General features: G+C 40.3%; 1 protein-coding gene and 1 long non-coding RNA gene across 2 annotated transcripts; both read left to right on the top strand.

The window, feature by feature from the left end:
- The first annotated feature begins 1,442 nt into the window (after positions 1-1,442).
- On the top strand, positions 1,443-4,978 carry LOC135243494 (uncharacterized). The gene is made up of 5 exons (XR_010326656.1): positions 1,443-1,803; positions 1,909-2,040; positions 3,809-3,952; positions 4,134-4,280; positions 4,759-4,978. It is a non-coding gene; the product is annotated as an uncharacterized LOC135243494 (long non-coding RNA).
- Positions 4,979-6,341: 1,363 nt separating this feature from the next.
- On the top strand, positions 6,342-10,264 carry LOC135243976 (adhesion G protein-coupled receptor E3-like). The gene is made up of 7 exons (XM_064316135.1): positions 6,342-6,458; positions 7,304-7,484; positions 7,788-7,904; positions 8,468-8,643; positions 8,803-8,967; positions 9,057-9,263; positions 10,025-10,264. The coding sequence occupies exons 1-7, from the start codon at positions 6,342-6,344 to the stop codon at positions 10,262-10,264; spliced, it is 1,203 nt and encodes a 400-aa protein (XP_064172205.1).
- Positions 10,265-19,280: the final 9,016 nt, after the last annotated feature.

Here is a 19,280-nt window from a genome sequence, read left to right as displayed (position 1 = left end):
ACCTTAGATGCATGAAATGCCCCATGCAAATAGAAAACAGTGGTATCAAGAATGACCTTCACTACTCATTACTCTATAGTGGTGACTGTGCTTTGGCAGCCGTGGGGATTAATGCCAATGAAGAATCGCTGATTATGAATTACTGTTGCGTCTTACAGCTGCTGGGTGAGCAATAAAGTTTTTGCATTATTGTTGAATAACCGGGTATAGGACCAAGAGGGATGCAATAATTTTTGAAGAACACAAGTTTTATTTTTCTGTGTGTAAAGTAGGGTGCATGCATTCTGCCATCTGTTCTGAGGTTGAAGGATTGTGCTGTGCGGCAATGTTCAGACTCTGCTCCACTGATTTCCTTCTCGTTTCGGTCGTAGGGTGTCTCTTCCTCTTCGGAAGCTGCCAGGAGTTCGGTGAGTACAGCCGCACTGCATTCCTATGTGGCCAGATAAAAGTTTTCTGAAGGACTCCTTTTTGTCTTTGGTGCATGTGGTTAGTTTTCCTACTGAGAATTTTACTCAACCCTTCCAATTAAATCTGAGCTGGTCAGATTTATTTGACCAAAATACTTCCTTTAAATAACCATACGCAAATATTTTTTCTTAAAAATAATAGCCTTAAAGATTCAAACTTTTCAATGTGCTACCTTCTTCAAAAGATCTGAGGCTCTGAAAGTTATCATTTTGACATCCTTTAAATAGCTCTAAAGCCCCAACATTGGCTATCTTTCCATTTTTAGGAACTATTTTTAAATTGTGTTTTTGAATGTGTATTCAAGCTGCCAATAAGATTTCAGTATTTCACAGATGAAAGCCATGGCTTGTAAGGGTTGAATCTTTTTTAATAATCTTGCTGGTAATAGAACTACAGCCTCTGTTTCATTTGAGCTTATGTTTTCCTGATATAATGATTTCCAGTTGAGTAATATCAGTTCACTCGTGAAAGCAATATGCTGCATGCAGTGTGAAACATTTTAATCTTTAGTCTAATTTCTGTAATTACATTTTTTGGATGGCACATTTATGAATGCAGTTAATTGACCATATGCACCTGTTTGCAACATGTAGCCTAAATAAGAGTACTGTCCTCTTCTCTTTTCAAATTTATCATCTCATGTCTCTCACATCATCTCATAGGGTCTTCTACAAAACACTATGGATGGTAAATTCATTCTTTTAAAAGAGATGATGACAGGCACCCTGGCTTTTCTGAAAAAGCGCTTGATCCTTTATGAAGCAATTGAGGGATTCACTTTTGTCAGTGATTTCATTTTTTTTTTAAAAAGTTCTAGATTCAATCAATATATGTTTTAAATTTTGATTCACAATTAAGAGCACAGCGTTGTGTGTTTTTCACCACAGACACACTTTAGCAAAAAAGAAATTCAGTTGTTAAATGAATCCAGGCCTGAGTCTTTTATTTATCATTTTCTGTCTCAAACAGACCCTTGTAAGAATCACACTGTGGTGACTGGCCCTTGGCGCAACGTGGGTTTCACAGCGCATGGTTTTGCGGGCTACCCGCTCTGTGACTCTGGCCTGAGTGGAAAATGGACACGCTTCACAGGGATTGGTGGGGATGTTCTAACCGAAACGTGTCACTTTCTCTGGCATTGTGGCTCATATGTGTGTGCACGTTTGGGCTTCGCTCACCCAACGCTCAAGGATGGGATTGTGTCAGGCCCAACACAAATGAGGTGGGCTGGATACTGCAACTACTACACTTCGAGCCTGAAGGTCCTGGCTTGCCAAGGAGGATTCTTTGTGTACTTTCTGTCACCGTTTCCTTGCCCATGGAACTATGCTCTTCGTAAGTATGTTCCGCACCATTACACAGAACACCTAAACTGGACATCGCCTGGGCCAGGTGAAATGGTGCTGCTCTTTACTACTTGTGTGCAATCTGTGTGTACAGGACATAGCAACTGCAGCCTGGCTGATTGCGGACCACTTGCCGAATGCGTGGGTGAAGGATTTTGTCAGTGCATGAATGGATTCCAACTACCGGATGATCGTCTTCCAGTTAATGAATCATATGGCTGTACAGGTATGGGAGATATCCAAGAAAATAATATAAGACTATAATATAAGCAGTTTCAAGGTCTTATGACAAACCACCTGTCAGTGCCTCTTGGAGATTATCAGAAGAGTGGTAACAATGCAATGCATTGTGTATATATAAATGTTAAGAGCTTTATATTTATTTGAGCATTTTCTATGTTATAAATGGAACAAGACTGTAGTATAGAATGCTTTAGTAAACTTAAAGAAAAAGTGAGAATTATGGGTAATTACTCATTCCCAATCATGGAGATTTATGCATGTATAGCAAATCACATAAATATGCTGCATACTGAGACATGAATTATCCTAAAGATTCAGCTGGTTGCCGTATTCCCTACCTATGCTAGGTAAATACAGATTTGTCCAGTGTTTTGTAAAGTGCTCTTGGCAGTGTTTTAGCTGCTGCCAAAATGGCTTAGTTCTGGGTTTTTTCCCCCAATGGCGTATTGTCGTATCAAGTGTAACAAAGAGGAATCTAGAGCTGCTGAAAGGAGGATTATTTGGTTGGCTGCAGGCATCTTTTTAAAAAGCTGTTTTCCAAATATTTTACTGTGGAGCAAAATGGTTCCAGGGGGCACTGTAATCATTATTGTACGTGTGTGTGTGTGTGTGTGTGTGTGTGTGCTTGTGTGGGGGGGGGGCAGTGGTTGATGTCAGGAGTCAAGACATTCTGCCTGATGGTTGACATTCTTGTTTTTTTCGTGTTCTTGCGAAATAGTTGAGCTGCTCCAACCATTGAATGTGAAAGCTTGTGCTCCGTGGGCAGAGACAGTGCCATCTTGAAAGACACTTTTCTTTGCAGGAAAGGAATGCTTTAAAATGGAGAGAGGGTAGCAATGATCACTCATTTATCAAATTATTAGCATCGTCCTTGACTTTCAGGGGAATATATGCACTTAAGCCATGCCTGGACAATGTACTCACACCATCACAGAAATCATGAGAACCCTTCACTAGTATTACACCATCACAGAACCACCAGAACCCTCCACTGCTAGAACACTTGTGTGATCATTTTTTTGTAGCAATCAAGTTACCTCTTCTATACAGACCAGAGACAGCCTAGTTCTTGTCTGCATATGCCAAGTTGGCCGGTGAGATTAGACATTTCCAAATGGGCCATACTTACCAATGGCAAGAATAGCTTGGATACACATAGGTCTAACCTGAGTACAACCTGTCCTTCCATCTGGCCAGTATGGACACACGGGTGTGCTTTGAATATCCATGGTTGAACTTTTTGAGTGATGATGTGTTACTCAGTGCCAGCGTTAGCTTGCTATCCTTCATACATTTTATCTATCTACCTATTGGTCAAAGCCAACTGCTTACAGTAGCCATCATAAAGTAAATCTAATCCTTTTTGCTCATCAGGCTGTTAACTGGTCTTTCTGAGATGTGCTGATTTCAATAGCTCCCCTTAGCTAGATTTATTCTGCTCAAAGAATATTACTAGTAATGCCAGTCCATATTAGAATATTTATCCACATCAGTATGATGCAGACACAGTATATTTCTCTTAGGAAGGTCTGATTTAGACACAAGACATTTGTATTTCTGTTCTTGCTGTTCTCTTGGATCCTGTATTAAACACCATGTAAGTAAGGTGCTCTTGATAAGAGATACTAAATGAATGAATAAGTAAGTAAACAGTACAGATAGGCCTTGGGACAGCATCCTGGAATGGGCAGAACCCAGGAGATGCTCGGGCCAATGAACTATGCTGTGGCTGTGCCTTCAATCTTCCACAGACATTGATGAGTGTGCAACCCTGACAGACGACTGTGTTCGTTTATCTGACTGCGTGAACACTTTTGGGTCTTACAACTGCTGCTGTCACAAGGGTTACCAAACACCTAATAACACCAAGCCCAGCCTTTCAAACCCCTGTAAAGGTGGGTATGCCTCAATCACTGATATATTACTGTGGGGACATAGAAATTCATTGATTTCATTGATTTGATATTGACATCGATTTGACTTTTTATTGTTGACTTCATATTGTATGAACTTATAACTAATAAATATTGTTGCACTCAGCTAAGTCAAGCTCTAACTATGGAAAGTCTCCCACAGATATCAATGAGTGTGTGGAGGAACCCAACATCTGTGGTCCCAACGCTAACTGCTCCAACACTGTTGGAGCCCACACCTGTACCTGTCACCCAGGTTACCAAGTACTCCCCGTGGGTTCCTTGGCTAATATTTCAAACCCCTGTCGAGGTCAGGATGCCCAAAATTTTGACTAAATGTTGTATTTCTTCCCTGTGTTGTCTAATGTACATTCTGTCCATGTGTACATGCACAATAGTGTTCAATATGAAATCCCACATATTTTGTTTCTCAGAAAACAGCGTATGTTAAAAGAAATGTGAAATTGCATAAACAGAAAGGTATTTCAACAATAATTTGTCTATATTGCTATATGATGGATGAATGAAACATTTAAAATGTGTAAATGTACAAAAGACTAATATCTTTCAAAAACTGACAATTTTATTAGCATATTATAAAATACAGATTAAACAGAGATAATAAACTCTGGATTTATGTCTCACCCAAGAAGACTTCCAGACAACAATAATCTTGTGAAAATTAAGTTGGAGCAATTCAAAAGTCCAGTTGAGCTGCTAAACACAGTGCAGCAGTGTTAGAACCATTATTCCAGTCCCTGCTGTAACTATGTCCTTATCCCCCACAGACATCGATGAGTGCCTGAAAGACATCTGCGGTCCCAACTCCACCTGTACTAACACTCCTGGGAATTACACCTGCACCTGTCAAACGGGCTATGGTGCCAAAAACAAGCTCTTAAGGGTCAATTCCTCAAACCCCTGTGCAGGTCAGTATTTCTCAGAGCGTCAGTAAATCACTAGAGAACATTCTTTAAAAAACAAACAAACAAACAAAACATTCTGACTCTCTGTGCACTTAATTAAAATGCACCTGATTAGGTGTTGTATGGTTTTTAAACACTGATGTAATGATGATTTCATGGTGTGGTACTGAACATCCACTTAGCAGGCCTCATTTGTCATTTTGAAGCTGTCATGATCTTGGTCCCTGCTACTAGGTGTAGTAATTTTATTGCTTTGGTGTAAACACAAATAAAATAAAATAATAATCTGTACTTTGTTTCAATTTTTTCACTCTCTACAATGGATGAAACTACTATGGAATTCACCCCCCAAAGACTTCTATAATTAAAGATCAAGTTGGAGAGTCCTGTTCTTTGTTATTTACGAGTCACAGCCAGGGTACATAAATATATTATGAGAAATACGCCAAGAATAATAAATCATAATACATTTCACATTTAGTCTACACTCATTTTATAGCAGACGATCCATTTATACAGCTGGATATTTACTGAAGCAGATTGGATTTGATAACCTAAGGATATAATGGCAGTGCCCCACCTGAGAATTGAACCCAAGACCTTTGAATTATATGCTCATTCCCCTAACTATTGTATTACACTGGTAAGAACTTTTAAAGAATACCCTACTGAATTGTGAATACTGAATACTGCCTTACCTTAAAGAACAGCTCTCCTCTACAGGGATAATATAAACTGTGGTATGCTGTTTGCGGTAAGCTTTCTGGAAGATTATTTATATCACGTGATAATTGTTCACTTGAAACTATGAGCTCCAGGCTGTGCTGTAACTCTGTCATCTGTCTTCCACAGACATAAATGAGTGTAAACTGGACCCCCCTATTTGTGGTCTCAACGCTGACTGCACCAACACTATTGGGTCTTATATATGTGACTGTCACCTGGGTTTTCTAAAGATTCTCTTGGCTGGCACCAAGGACCCCTGTGCAGGTCAGAGCATCCCAAACACTATCAGGATTGTGATTCGATGTGGGTTAGCTCATAGTGTGTGATATTGAGTATATGGCTTGTGTCTTGCAGATGTGGATGAGTGTGTCACAAACAATTGTGGCACTTATGCTATGTGCTACAACACGCTAGGAAGCTATTACTGTACATGCAAGGAAGGGTACATTGCCTCCACTGGGTTTACCTGGAAGTATGGGGTTTCCGTGTGTGAGAGTAAGTAGTGGATGGAATTCTTCATAGAAAGTTCATGGAAGGAAAAAAGAAAATATCAAAGAAAATCAGCAATAATCTCTCTCTCTCTCTCTCTCTCAAATATCATTGATCTGTTCCTTTCAGGTGTGCAGAGCAAAATTTCCTCCATAACCCCTGCAAAGGTGAGATGGGAACATTGCATCTGAGCGTGAAGATGACACTGAAATATAAATGCAACATGCGGCATGTTACAGGTGTCTTTACTGTGCTTCTCTACGCAGGGCCAGACACCTGAGGTAGCCTTCCTTGCGTCAATAGCCCAAGACTTAGGGAAGAAGTCTGACATCATTCTGCCTCCAGGGGTCAGTATTAGTAGCTAAGAACCTGACTTGTGTGTGTGTGTGTGTGTATGTCTGTCTGTCGGTCTGAAAGAATTTATTTTTGTTCTTTAGTTGGGTTAAAAGAATGTGTAACCAAAGGGGGGTCTTGTTGAAAGAACAGCACACTGAGACAGACAGTTCAATTAACCAATAGGGAAGCGAGGCTCCTCCCTTTTGCCTCAGAAAGTACATGCGTTCATCCAGACTAAGACTAATGCTTGTTTAAATATGAGTAGGAAGACTTGTGTGGTAAAATCCTCTCAAACCATATCCCCCCTGTGTTCAGGGGTTTGATTCCCCACCATGGCACTTTTTCTACTGTGATCCTCCCTGCTGTACCCTGTCTGAACAAAGTGAAAAGTTTGGGCTGTCCACCCTCCTTTTAAAAACAATACTAAAAAAAAGTCATCCCTGTAATGGAGCAGCAATGTACATGAAGGTGCCCAGAGCAGGACATCATCTGGTGTTTATTTTGACCGGCATCCATGCCATGATAGAACATTATATAGACTTACAGGAAGGAGTCAGCGTCAGTCTTTTGATAATACTGACTTTGAAACAGCTTTGAGTGGTATGGGCTCCGTTCTTACGCCATTCGCCTCTGTGAAAAATACACCTCACTTTTCAATATGGTTGTGTCCTCAGAAATACAGGAATTATGAAGAAAATAAAGGAAAATTGGCTGGTGGTTTAAGTAACCAAACGCAAGACTGAGAATGTTCTGAATGGAGGTGGCTCTGGACATGTACAGTAAAGGTAATGTCTTTTCTCGAACTCTCTTCTCCCATTAATGCTTGTTTCTTTTGTCTTCTCTTTGACTCTCTCAGACAGTGACCAATATTTTGTCCACGGTCCTGTCAGTCAGCAGTGGCATGCCTCCCGAAAAGGGCTCAGCCAGCAGTGGAAATGTAGCCAACATTGTCCTAGACGTCTCTGAGAAACTGATGTCTACCCTGATTGAGCCCACCACCACAGAAAACAGAAAACTTGTGACGACACCTACCATGGGTAGGTCACTAGACGGGAAACAAGAAAACGAATAATGTAAACGTACAAATGGCAAAAATACTGGTGTATATAGAAACATTTGCCTTAAAATATTCCCTTAAACTTATATATTTCATTGAAAATTGACCAGCAGATGCTCAGAAAAGGAAGGCCAATGGAAAATGCATGTATGCAAGATCACCAAAATTTCAGATGTGTCTTAGGTTGTGTGCCAGTGCGCATTTGCATCCACTGAAAAAATATGGCCCTCGTTTGTGTATGCTTGTGCATTACAGATATGTATGTGCGTTTTGTCTCTTACAGAAATTAATTTACAGATCATTGGTCCAGCATGGAACACGACCAAGATTCCCGTGCTGAACGCCAAGGGAAACACAATGACACTCGACAATCTTGCATCTATTGCTGAACAGAACAACGGTGAGATTAAAGGGGCGAGGGTATCGATGATGAGGGTGGATGTGTGATGATGATTACAAAATTGCCTGTGGTGATTACATTACATTTCAACTATTTACCAGAGGCTTTTATCCAAAGCGACGTACAATAAGTGAATACCAATGGTCACTGGAACGACTACAAACCACAGGTCCGTTAAGGTACAATACTCATTATGCAACAGTTATCCTTAGCCATGAACATCAAGTCCAGTTCATACAGTAAGCATGGTCTAGGTCAGAAATGTAATGTAAGTCAAATTCAAATGAGGAATGACGAGTTGCAACATCAAGATAACGATACAAGTGCAATATAAGTGCTGGGTGGAGATACAAGTGTTTATGAATGTGTACATGAAGGATACAAGTAATACGTACAATCCTAGATTGGGCGTGCCCTGCAGAGTAGTGGTAGTTAGTCCAGGTACAGTCTGAAGTGATGGGTCTTCAGGCCACGGCAGGTAAAAGGGGCAGGGATCGATCGAGTGGTTAGTAGAGGAAAGATGAAGATGATGATGAAGCGTAACCGGAGTCTCTCTGGCCCAGGATCCGCTGCTGCAGTTCTGATGTCAGTCAGTGGGATGGAGAAACTCATGAGTCCCAGTTTCTTCAAGAGTGAAAATGCCACAGAGATGTATTCTGACATCGTCACTGCCACGCTGCCTAAGACGAAACACAAGGAGCTCACCGAGCCTGTCAACTTCACTATGTACCACAAGAAGGTACAGTCTCACAGAATAGGAGACTTAACTTAATGCATTTTATGGTGTGACTCAGAGTATCTTTTGTCGCTACATTTGCAGTCATAACTAAAGCTCAGTAACTACCTTCCTCCCGTACACACTGTACTCTGTCCCACTCTTGTCCTCTCTGGCCAGTAGACGTTGCAGGCTGGGCTGGTTACCTGTGTGTACTGGATGGAAAATGGGAATGAGACACACTGGTCAGTGGAGGGGTGCACAGCCTCCTTCTCCAACGAGACCCACACAGTATGCACCTGTACCCACCTCTCCACATTCGCCGTCCTCCTGCAGACGGGGGGACAGGTAGGGTGTCCCTCAGTGCTGCTAAGAAGGACATGAATGAGCATATGACTAGATACTTGTTCGGAGATAAGCTCTGTGTATCTCTACAGGATAACGAAGAGGATGATCCTCTGCTGGAGATGGTAGACCTGTTCTGTATGTGTGTGGGTCTGGCCTTCCTCGCCCTCGCCATCCTCACTTTCCTACTGTGCACATGGAACCCTAAGGTCAACAACACTGCCCGCCTCCACCTCTGCATCTGCCTCTTCTTGGGTCACCTGCTCTTCCTGGTGGGCGTGTCTCGCACCGAGAATGCTGTAAGGATCTGGGAATATGAGCTGCGGTATTGTGGCAAAGGCATTGCTGTTTGTTACTTTTCTAATTATGCAGTATGAAAACATGGGCAGAATGTCATTGTAAAAACAATAACACCTCTGTTTCACCTAATCATATTGAGCATTGAGCATGTTTTTTAATTGAAGTGTTTTTTTCTTGTTGGTATGTTGTTTAAATTGAGGTAGCACAGCAGGGAAAAGGGGGAGGGGCCCTTATATGGTAATGAATTCCAGGTTGGTTCTCACTCCAGGCTGGTGGAGCTCAGTGGTTTGTGGTGATCAAAGCGCCCAAAATTTACATTAGAAAAACTCAACAGCAAAATCTCTTTCCAGGTATAATGACGTGGATATTTACAAACATCCTCAGATCTAGTTGTGCACGGTTTAATCTAAAACTACTTTCTATGGAAGTATGCCAACTGTGTGTGTCTGTGCAAAGTCTCAACCAAAGCATGCCAGTATTCTGGGATGCAGTGACAATGTTTTAAAATATCAAATCTCAGAGAAACTGGATAGCACTCTAGGAAATATAGCTTTATTTTATTTTCGGGTGGGTTGCCCCTTTAATAAAACTTTCCAGGCTTATTACAGGGTAATGCGGTATATATATATATATACTTCTGTGATAATGTCTGTATATGCATCTGGTAATATATGTATTCAGGAGCAACATAGTGTACTGGTCTGCTATTGTATGTGAGCATACTGATCTGATTAGTCTCCTCTGGCTCTTGTTCCACCAGGTGGTGTGTGCAGTCATTGCAGGCTTGCTGCAATTCATCTTCCTGGCAGGCTTTGTGTGGATGTTGCTGGAGACTGTGCAGCTGTTCCTGCTGGTCAGAAGCCTGACCAAAGTACAGGTCATCCAGAAGGAGGGGCTGAAGACACTGTACCTCCTGCTGATTGGCTACGGAGCTCCCACGGTGGTGGTGGGAGTGTCTGCAGCGGTGTTTCCAGGCGGTTATGGCAGCAAAAACACGTAATGTATTTTTCCTCTTTGTGATAGAGATCGTGCCAGAAAAACTACAATGGGACCAGATTCTTTTTTTTAATGTGTTCCTTTATCATATCTAGTGGCTTATGCAGGTCGTAACTGGTGGAAGGGCATGACAATTTACTGTTGGCAAAATATCCACAAGTCCCAACCCTTAGCGACTGTTGTTATGTACTGTACAACAATAGAAGATGGAGTCAGCTGGCTGCATTCACTTGAATGAATTACTGCAAGAAATTGCTGATGTTTTTAGCTACCATGTCTAAGCAGAGATTGGTGAACTGCAGTGTCAATCATAAATGTGCTCACAGTCAATTGTACCTAAAAGGTTATAGGAAAACTGGCTTTAGAGCTGTTTACAGGAAACAGTATGGGAACACTGTCACCAAGATCCAAATTTATTTTTTGCTTTCAGGTGCTGGTTAAGTCCAGAAAGAAATTTCCAATGGAGTTTTATTGGCCCAGTGGCTGCTATTCTCGCTGTAAGTACTTGGTGTTCTCTGTTTACTCTTCAATACTTACAATATTTAGTCTTACAAAATTTTAGTTAGCCAAAAATATTGCATTATATAGGGCATTTGCCACAGCTCATGGTCTGGAATTAGTTTGTATTGGCTTAAGTCTGTAGAAATGACTCGAGTCTGTAAAAGAACTGCAAAGACAATACAATTATATATAATTACATACCAGTGCAGACAATTGGACAGTAACAATATTAGATTGACAACATTGCTTAACTGGCTGGCTATGTTAATGAATTAGTTCCATGTTATAGCAAAACTCACTAAACGCAATTGACACTAGTGACTCAAAAACACTGGTTCAACCACACAAGCCTGAAGATTTCTAAAGAAAATGTATACCAGCAGCAGGAAAATTGCCCAATGCTTTAGACCAATGAAATGTTCTTTTACATATGACTGTGGCTACTTGTAAAAACAAAAAATTAATTCTGCAGTTGATTGAGGAGCTGCGGTATAGTATATGTTTCCTTTGTGTAATTTGAACAGCTCAACTTGGTCTCATTTGGTGTGATCCTCTGGAGCCTACAGCCTACGCTAGCCAACATGAAGAGTAACGTTTCCCAGTCAAAAGACACCAGGTGAGTGTGTGTTCCTGCCTTGTTAGAAATTTTTAATTTTTTATTATATATATATATTATATAATATATTAAATATATTATATTTATTATAAATTTATAATTATTATTAAGTTTAGGTGCACAAATATATGTTATGAGTTCCTGGTTGCTTCTTGTTTGGTTTTTTATTTCATCTGCATAAATAGCTTATGAATATGGAGACTGAGAGAGAGCTTGAGATCTGTCTGTCATTGTTTTTCTTTCAGACTGATTATCTTCAAAATTGTTGCCCAGTTTTTTGTTTTGGGGTGCGCCTGGATCCTGGGATTTTTCCAGAGCAGCCCTTTGTTAAAATACCTCTTCATCGTCCTGAACTCACAGCAGGGCACCTTCATCTTCATCGTTCACTGTCTGCTCAACAAAGAGGTGACTGGACCCTCTCATGCATTGAGACTGTTTGTTTTATGATTGGTGAAGGGGTTGTTACACAGTACTAAACACAGAACAAGTATTCAAATGTTGAATGTTGCTGGGCACTGCTGTGTTGCGTAGGTGCGAGAGGAGTACAAGAGGTGGTTCTCATGCCTGTTAAGACAAAAGGAGCCCCCAGGAAGCAAAGGGTCCCCTAACAGCGTATCTACTGTTCAGAAATGAAGGGTAAGGCTTTAGATTGGTAGAAGTTAAAATGAAAGCTGCAGTTTTCTTCCTTTGGTTACAGTGATCAGTGAGTAAAGTCACATCATCAAAATAAGATTTGTTTTGCTGTGTATTCTATTGATTGATTGTTAGGATTAATCTTTATTTTATTTTATTAATACCATGATTATTTGATGTAATACAACGTTATCTTCTCTGAAGTTGAGAAATACGTCACTGTTGCTAAACCTTGTTAAAATAGAAGTAGACACTTGAGAGAATCTGTTTAGTTAGTGAGTTATAGGATGTGCAATGTTTTTTTTCATCTGGGGAAATTATTTATTTCTTTTTCATGTCTTCCAGACAGCTTCAGTGTCACTCAAATGGAAAACTGACTAGGCAGAGAATCATCATAAATCAACAGCAGAGAAGATGTTTTCAGAAGCAAATAACATTAACCTTTCTTTGTATTCAAAACAAACATTAGTGGTCCTCTTTCAGTAGCACTGGTCGCAAGTACTGTAGGCAACGTGCTGGTGTGATTGCATTGTGCTCAAATTGCACACACATAATTGTGTGCCTCCATAACACCTTATGTTATATGTAACATGCAAACTTCTCCAACCAAATGATGTAGATATTAACTAACAGAACTAAAAGAGGACATTATAAAACTCTGATGATATACTGTAAATATTTTTTGTTTTTATTGTAGAAACCGCAGGAGCCTTAGATGGTTGCAAGCCCTTATTCTTCCATATCTATTATTCTTGTCTTGTTCATATAGCATATTTTTGATTCAATGTAAACGTAATGTAAACGTATATATGCAATGTATTGTAAAATTTGTTACACACACACATATATACAGTATATATATATATATATATATATATATATATACATACACATATATATTGAATAGAAATATGTGAAGCCCCAGGAAACAACTCAAGGTGATTTCTTTGACAGAAAGATGTCAGTTGTGCTGTATAAGCTGACACAGCTACAAGAAAACCCCCTCAGTTGCTGACTGCAAAATAATTGTATTGATAAGTTTCAAATAAACTAACTTCTCCAGAGGCTGGCATTGTGATTTTGAATTCCAAAACGCACAAAAAAATTTAACATGTAGTGCAGTCAAGGGTAAATGTGTCATACAAAGAGTGTATCGTGCTGAAGTATCGTGCTTTTTCTTGAATTGGCTCTGGACAACAAAATTTTTGATTTGTAATGAAACAATTCACATATGGGTAAAGTACAAGTTCCCAGGGTTATATGGACATCACAGCACTTTTCATACATATTCCCCCATGTCAGGGCACTATAATGTTTGGGACATTAATATTATGTAAATGAAAGTAGGCCCTGCGATAGATTGGCGGCCTGTCCAGGGTGTATTCCTGCCTCTCGCCCAATGCACGCTGGGATAGGCTCCAGCACCCCCCATGACCCTGCTCAGGATAAGCGGGTATAGATAATGGATGGATGGATGGATGTTTAATATTTTGTTGCATATCCTTTGCATGTAATGATTGCTTGAAGTCTGTGACCCATAGACACCACCAGGTGCTGAGTATTTTATGGTGCCCTATAATGGGGGACTATGTATAACGTGCTGTAATGTCTACATGAGCAAGCCAAAATGTATAAAAATACCCTTGAATAAAAGCTGAGAATCTATACATTAGCCACACGTGGATTGTCTTGATTACAAATCTAAAATTGTGTACAAAGTACAAAGTCAAATCAAGACTTTGTACTCCACATTTTCCTCCTCATCAGAGTAAAAAGTGCTTTAAATTTCAAGGAAAAGGGCTATATAAAATATGCAAAATTATCATTATGATTATTATTATTAGTTCTTAAAATAGACTAAAAATGAAAGGAAGAAGGAAGAATTATTATTACTTTTGTTCTCAAGCACAATTTCTAAATTTGAGCAATCACTAAAACTTACTTGTCAAACTGAGCTTGTGAATAAAAACTATAATGTTTGTCCGTCCAAGATAAATGGTAATTGAATACAAGACATTCATACTCTGTTTCACCTAATTCATGGAACATCACAGGAAGACAATGGGGCACTTTGACCTCCTTCGTTTCTCCAGCAGCACATCTGTAGATGTCAAAGGTCAGGTTTATTTGCTTCTCGGCAGGATTGGTTGTCCAGGCAGCTCCAGTGATCAGTGTGAACCGAAACTACAGTCATGCTCTTTGGGGTCACATCGCAACAGTGCATTGTTCATCAAAGTGAATGAATAAAAACATTTTCACCAGATATTAGGAACAGCATCACATTTTCAAAGCGATACCAGTGATCTTTTTCACCTCTAGTACCATTTTTGAGTCCACTTATTTTACTGTAGACACGTCCTTGCTTTTTCTTCTATTGTTAGGATTCAAAGGTTATTCAAGTAAAACTGAAAGATAGTTGGCAATATATATTTTTTAAATATCAGAAGACTTGCTGTTTCACCTCAACTTTCCTTTAACATGACATACTTCAATATAATTGCTGTTTCTCAATACAGCAATACTGCAAAGCCCAGAACAATAATGATATTCACTGCTGTCATCACCACTAAAAAGAAAATATTTTTTATTAGCAATGTGCTGATGATCTTAAACTATTTAAAAAATAAAAAACTCTAAAAAAAAAAAGCAAACAAAAAAAAAAACTGAGAAAAGAGGAACTCAGCCATGAGAGGGAAGTGAGAGAGAAGCCATGAAAAGTCCCTTCCTTTCTTTCAATTTCACATCCCACACACACTTCAAATCACAGCTTTACACCTACATTCCTTCAGAGTGGAAAAAGAACTCAAAGATGCACATGAAGCTAAATACAGTTCACCCCTCCCCCCCCCCTCTCTCTCTCTCTCTCGTAGTGGTTTTTGTTTCCTTGCCTAACGGCCTGTGGCTTAAGTAATGAGATGCTTAATAAAAAGCTTATGTCACATATGCTGGTGACTGTCTTCCACACCAAACCTTGTTTTCCTCACTTCGCTGAGCAAATGGGTTGTGAACTGAAGGTCCATGTCAGAAGGACATGATCATTAAGACTGGGTGGAATTCCTTCATCTCTTTCCTCGGCAAACCTGCTTTGTGGGATACAGGGCCTGCGATTTAGAACCAGACAGTTCACCTGAAACCTGAAACCTGAGGATCTGAAAGCTCTGAAAGCATCTCAATAATGCAAGTGGATGAATTATTTGAGTCACGGTAACATCCCGCCTGTGCTCATGCTGTTCTTCCTTCTTTCTTGTGCTGTGGCGGTTGGTCTGCGCTGTGCTTGCTGTGTGCAGAGCTCTCTCATTATTGCGTCATGTTTGCCTTTACAACGCAACCTGCTGCTGCTTTGTTGGCCGCCTGCCTTTGTGGGGTTGGACTGTTCTGTTCATCTGTGATGAAGGTCTCCGAAGCATACACTTTCCAAAGTTGTTACCAGAATGTGAGAGATCCCGCGTCCATCTTCTGCCAGCAACAAAGGAATCAGACATCTGGAGAACATTTCTGACCTTCCAAAAGACACAGAGGCGCTGAACCTTTCCAACAATTACCTCAGTGACCTCCCTGCCAAGGCTTTCCCCTCACTGCCCTACTTGGAGCAGCTACGCCTGGACCTGAACTACATTTCCTCCATCAATGCTGCAGCCTTCCATGGCCTGAGCTCCTTGCGCCACCTCAACATCCGGCAACCAATTGAGCGAGTTCCCGCTGGGAGCTGCGGAGTCTCTGACTAACCTCACGTATCTAATCCTCAGTGGCAACAGTCTGACAGCACTGTGCGGACAAGGTTTCCTCCATTCCTTGAGTCTTAAGTTCTTGGACATCTCCCAAAACCAGCTTGACTGTGGGAACATGTCCTGTCTGGCTAATCTCACATCTCTTGCTAACCTTCGGGCTCGCAATATCAGAAAAAAATGTTCTGTGTCTCCTTTCAGCCTGCCGTTGACCTTGAGCCAACTTGACCTTTCAGACAACAATTTGTCAAAATTGCCTCTCAGTACATCTGGTGGGCTGGTCACTGTCCAAGTGGTGGACCTGTCCTTGAATCGGTTCTCATCTCCAGAGGCGCTGGCAAACCGTAGTCCCATATCCCTGGATCTCAGGCACAATACCATCAATGCCACCCAGCTTCTGTTGGACCCGTCCTGGGCCCCGAAGCTGAAAAGCATCAGCATCTCCCTGCATTCTAAATCGTCTGCTTCCATCACCAGCATCTGTGTGGCTCTGGCCAGTCGCCATATTGACTTTCCCCTCAAAACCTTGATGTTTCTGGGAATAAAATTCAGATACCGAGTCTCTTCTCTTGTAAGAAGCCTCTTGGGTCACTCAGAAGCCTACATATGGATCATGACCACTTAGTATCCCTTCAGTTTTGTAATGGCAACAGTACGCAAGATTACCTGCCAAACTTCATCACCCTGAGTTTACAAAGTAACCACATTTACAGATGTCCTTCCAAGGCTTTCTATGGGATGCCCAAATTGAAGTTCCTATCACTGGCAGGGAACAGGATTGCCTACATCGGAAGTTCGGCCTTCTTTGGCCTGGGGCAGCTGAAGGAGCTGGCACTCTCTGGAAATGCCCTATCAGTCCTTTATAATGCCACAATTGAAAGAAACCAGGTTTACATATTTAAATAATGTCATTTTTAAGGCCAGATAAAGGGGGAGACAATATTAAAGATCTGATCAAGTGTGTGGATGGGCCTTATAGTCTGGCATCTGCTGCATACATTTTCACTTCTTAAAATTTTTTGAAGTGAAGTTCAGTGACTGAATGACTTACTCTAAATATGTACAGCAATGATGATTAGAAATGGACAAGCCTCCAGTACTTGCTTTGATAAAGTAATGTTTAACCACGGGGTCATGTAATTTTTGTTTTTGGAAGATTGTGTCCTGAGGAGTAAATCCTGAAGGTCTGGGCCTAACCTGACATCAGTTTAAAATAATTTTGCTTATCTTATTGCATTCCTAGTTGATGTCTTGGTTTTGGAGACGGCAATGGTTTTATCAGTGTTCCTGGTGCTGCATACTTCATCGTTCACCTCATTTACAAGATTTAGCTGCCTCCCCTTTCCTCAGTTTGTCTCATTTAATTCCTATTGTCATGTCGTTGGTACTTTATTGCGGTCTTGTGCACTTAGTTTCTGGTAAAAAAACAATGATAAGACGAAAAAATGCACACAACAAATTAAATTGGAATTGTCTAGGCGGTTTTTCTTCTTATGCCACATAATGAATTGAACATTGAACATTGGCATGTGAACTTAAATGATGGACAATGCCTTATTAAAAAGTTTAAGAATGTCATATTTATCATTCATTTCTTTTAATTAAAGGACAAAACCATAGCATGATTTGTTTGGATTGCAAGTTGGATTGTTAAGTTGTGTGACTATTCATTTTAATTTCTGGCTTTATCCATTGCCGATATATGTAAAAAGGAATGTTTTTGATCAAGTAATGATGATAATTTTTCATTAATTATTATGTCTTCATGAACACCACTGAAACAAGAGATAAACTGCCCGGGGGACGATGGACACAGTCTAAACAGAACAGAATAGCACATAGACTGTGGTAAAATTACATTTTTCACACAGTGCATTTGCAATATTACTCTAGATTCTCAAAAAATATTTTCTGTTTCTGTCAAAGAGTGTGTTCATCTGTTTCCTCCATCATGCACAGCCGAAATGGTTTCTCAGAAACAAAAAGGAGCAAACGTTTGCACATTCATGTTTATTTCTCAGCTCCGATGCTGCTTGCTAGGTAATGCTTCACTGATTTCCTGGTTTATTGACACAGTTCATATAAAAATAAAAATAAACACAAGTAAGCAAAAGGTCAAAAGATCTTCAATATAAGGAGGAAATATCCAAAGATAAAAACTTAAGCAGACATTCCAGCATTTATACAGCTGGATATTTATTGAAGCAATTCAGGTTAAGTAGCTTTGCTTGAGGGTACGACAGCAGTACCACTAGCAGGGAAATGAACCCCCAACCATTGAGTTACAAGCCCAGTTCCCTAAACATGGTAATAACAGCAATAAAAAAAAAAAACCATAGTAGAAGTAAATACACTTATCAAGTGCAGCCTACATAGATCAGGGTGGGTAAAGAGGGCCATACTGTATGTGTTTCACAGTGGGTAAGGAACTGGGCTTGTAACCGAAACGTCATAGGTTCGATTCCTGGATAGGACACTGCCGTTGTACCCTTGAGCAAGGTACTTAACCTGAATTGCTTCAGTATATATCCAGCTGTATAAATGGATGCAATGTAAAATACTATGTAAAAAGTTGTGTAAGTCGCTCTGGATAAGAGCGTCTGCTAAATGCCTGTAATGTACTGTAATGTAATGTAATGTAATGTAAGATTTCATACCAACTTATTCTCTTAATTAGGCCAATAATATGTAATAACCTGACATTTTTGCTAAAATATTTAACTGCGGTCTAATCTTAAAGTGAACTACGTTCATGCGTAGATCCGTTAGCTAACTGAGCCAGGGTTACTGGGGGAAACAAAAACATCCATATACACCAGCCCCACAGGTATGGAACACAGTAGCAGTAGTAGTAGTAATGATCGGATGAACAGTCATTTTTTAAAACTTACATGAAAATAAGACTGAAGTTCTACTAGTCAGTCCCAAATCAAAAATAAATTTAGTTCATTCAAGGCTGGGCACTTTGGCTTCACAGACAAAAACAGAGGTAAGGAATCTGGGTGCTATTATGGATTCTGATCTAAATTTTAATTCACATATCAGCATGGTCACAAAGTCTGCCTTTTTCCATCTCAGAAATACAGCTAAGGTGAGACCTGTCTTAAGGCAGCAAGATGCAGAGAGGTTGGTACACAGCTTTGTCTTTATCCGACTAGGCTACTGTAATACTCTGTTAACTGGTCTTCCCAAAAAACAAATAAACAGACTTCAACAGATACAAAATGCTGCTGCCAGAGTTTTAACCAGATTAAAGAAACGGGATCACATCACCCCTGTACTACAAACCCTGCACTGGCTCTCTGTATCTTTTAGAATAGATTTTAAAATTCTCTTATTGGTTTTTAAATCACTTAATGGTAGTGCACCTCCCTATTTAGCAGATATGCTTTTAAGGTATGTGCCCAGCAGACCCCTGAGGTCCTCTGGTACTGGTCTTCTGACTGTTCCAAGGGTTGGGGCCAAGAGAAGCGAGGGGGCATTCAGGTTCTGTGGCCCTAGCCTTTGGAACAGATTGCCGGAGGGACTGCGGCAGGGTTCTGCAT

Source organism: Anguilla rostrata, chromosome 17, assembly GCF_018555375.3.
Source record: "Anguilla rostrata isolate EN2019 chromosome 17, ASM1855537v3, whole genome shotgun sequence".
NCBI classification, from domain to species: Eukaryota; Metazoa; Chordata; class Actinopteri; order Anguilliformes; family Anguillidae; genus Anguilla; species Anguilla rostrata.
The sequence above is the reverse complement of the archived record's forward strand: the minus strand, read 5'-3'. Positions and strand labels throughout refer to the sequence as shown.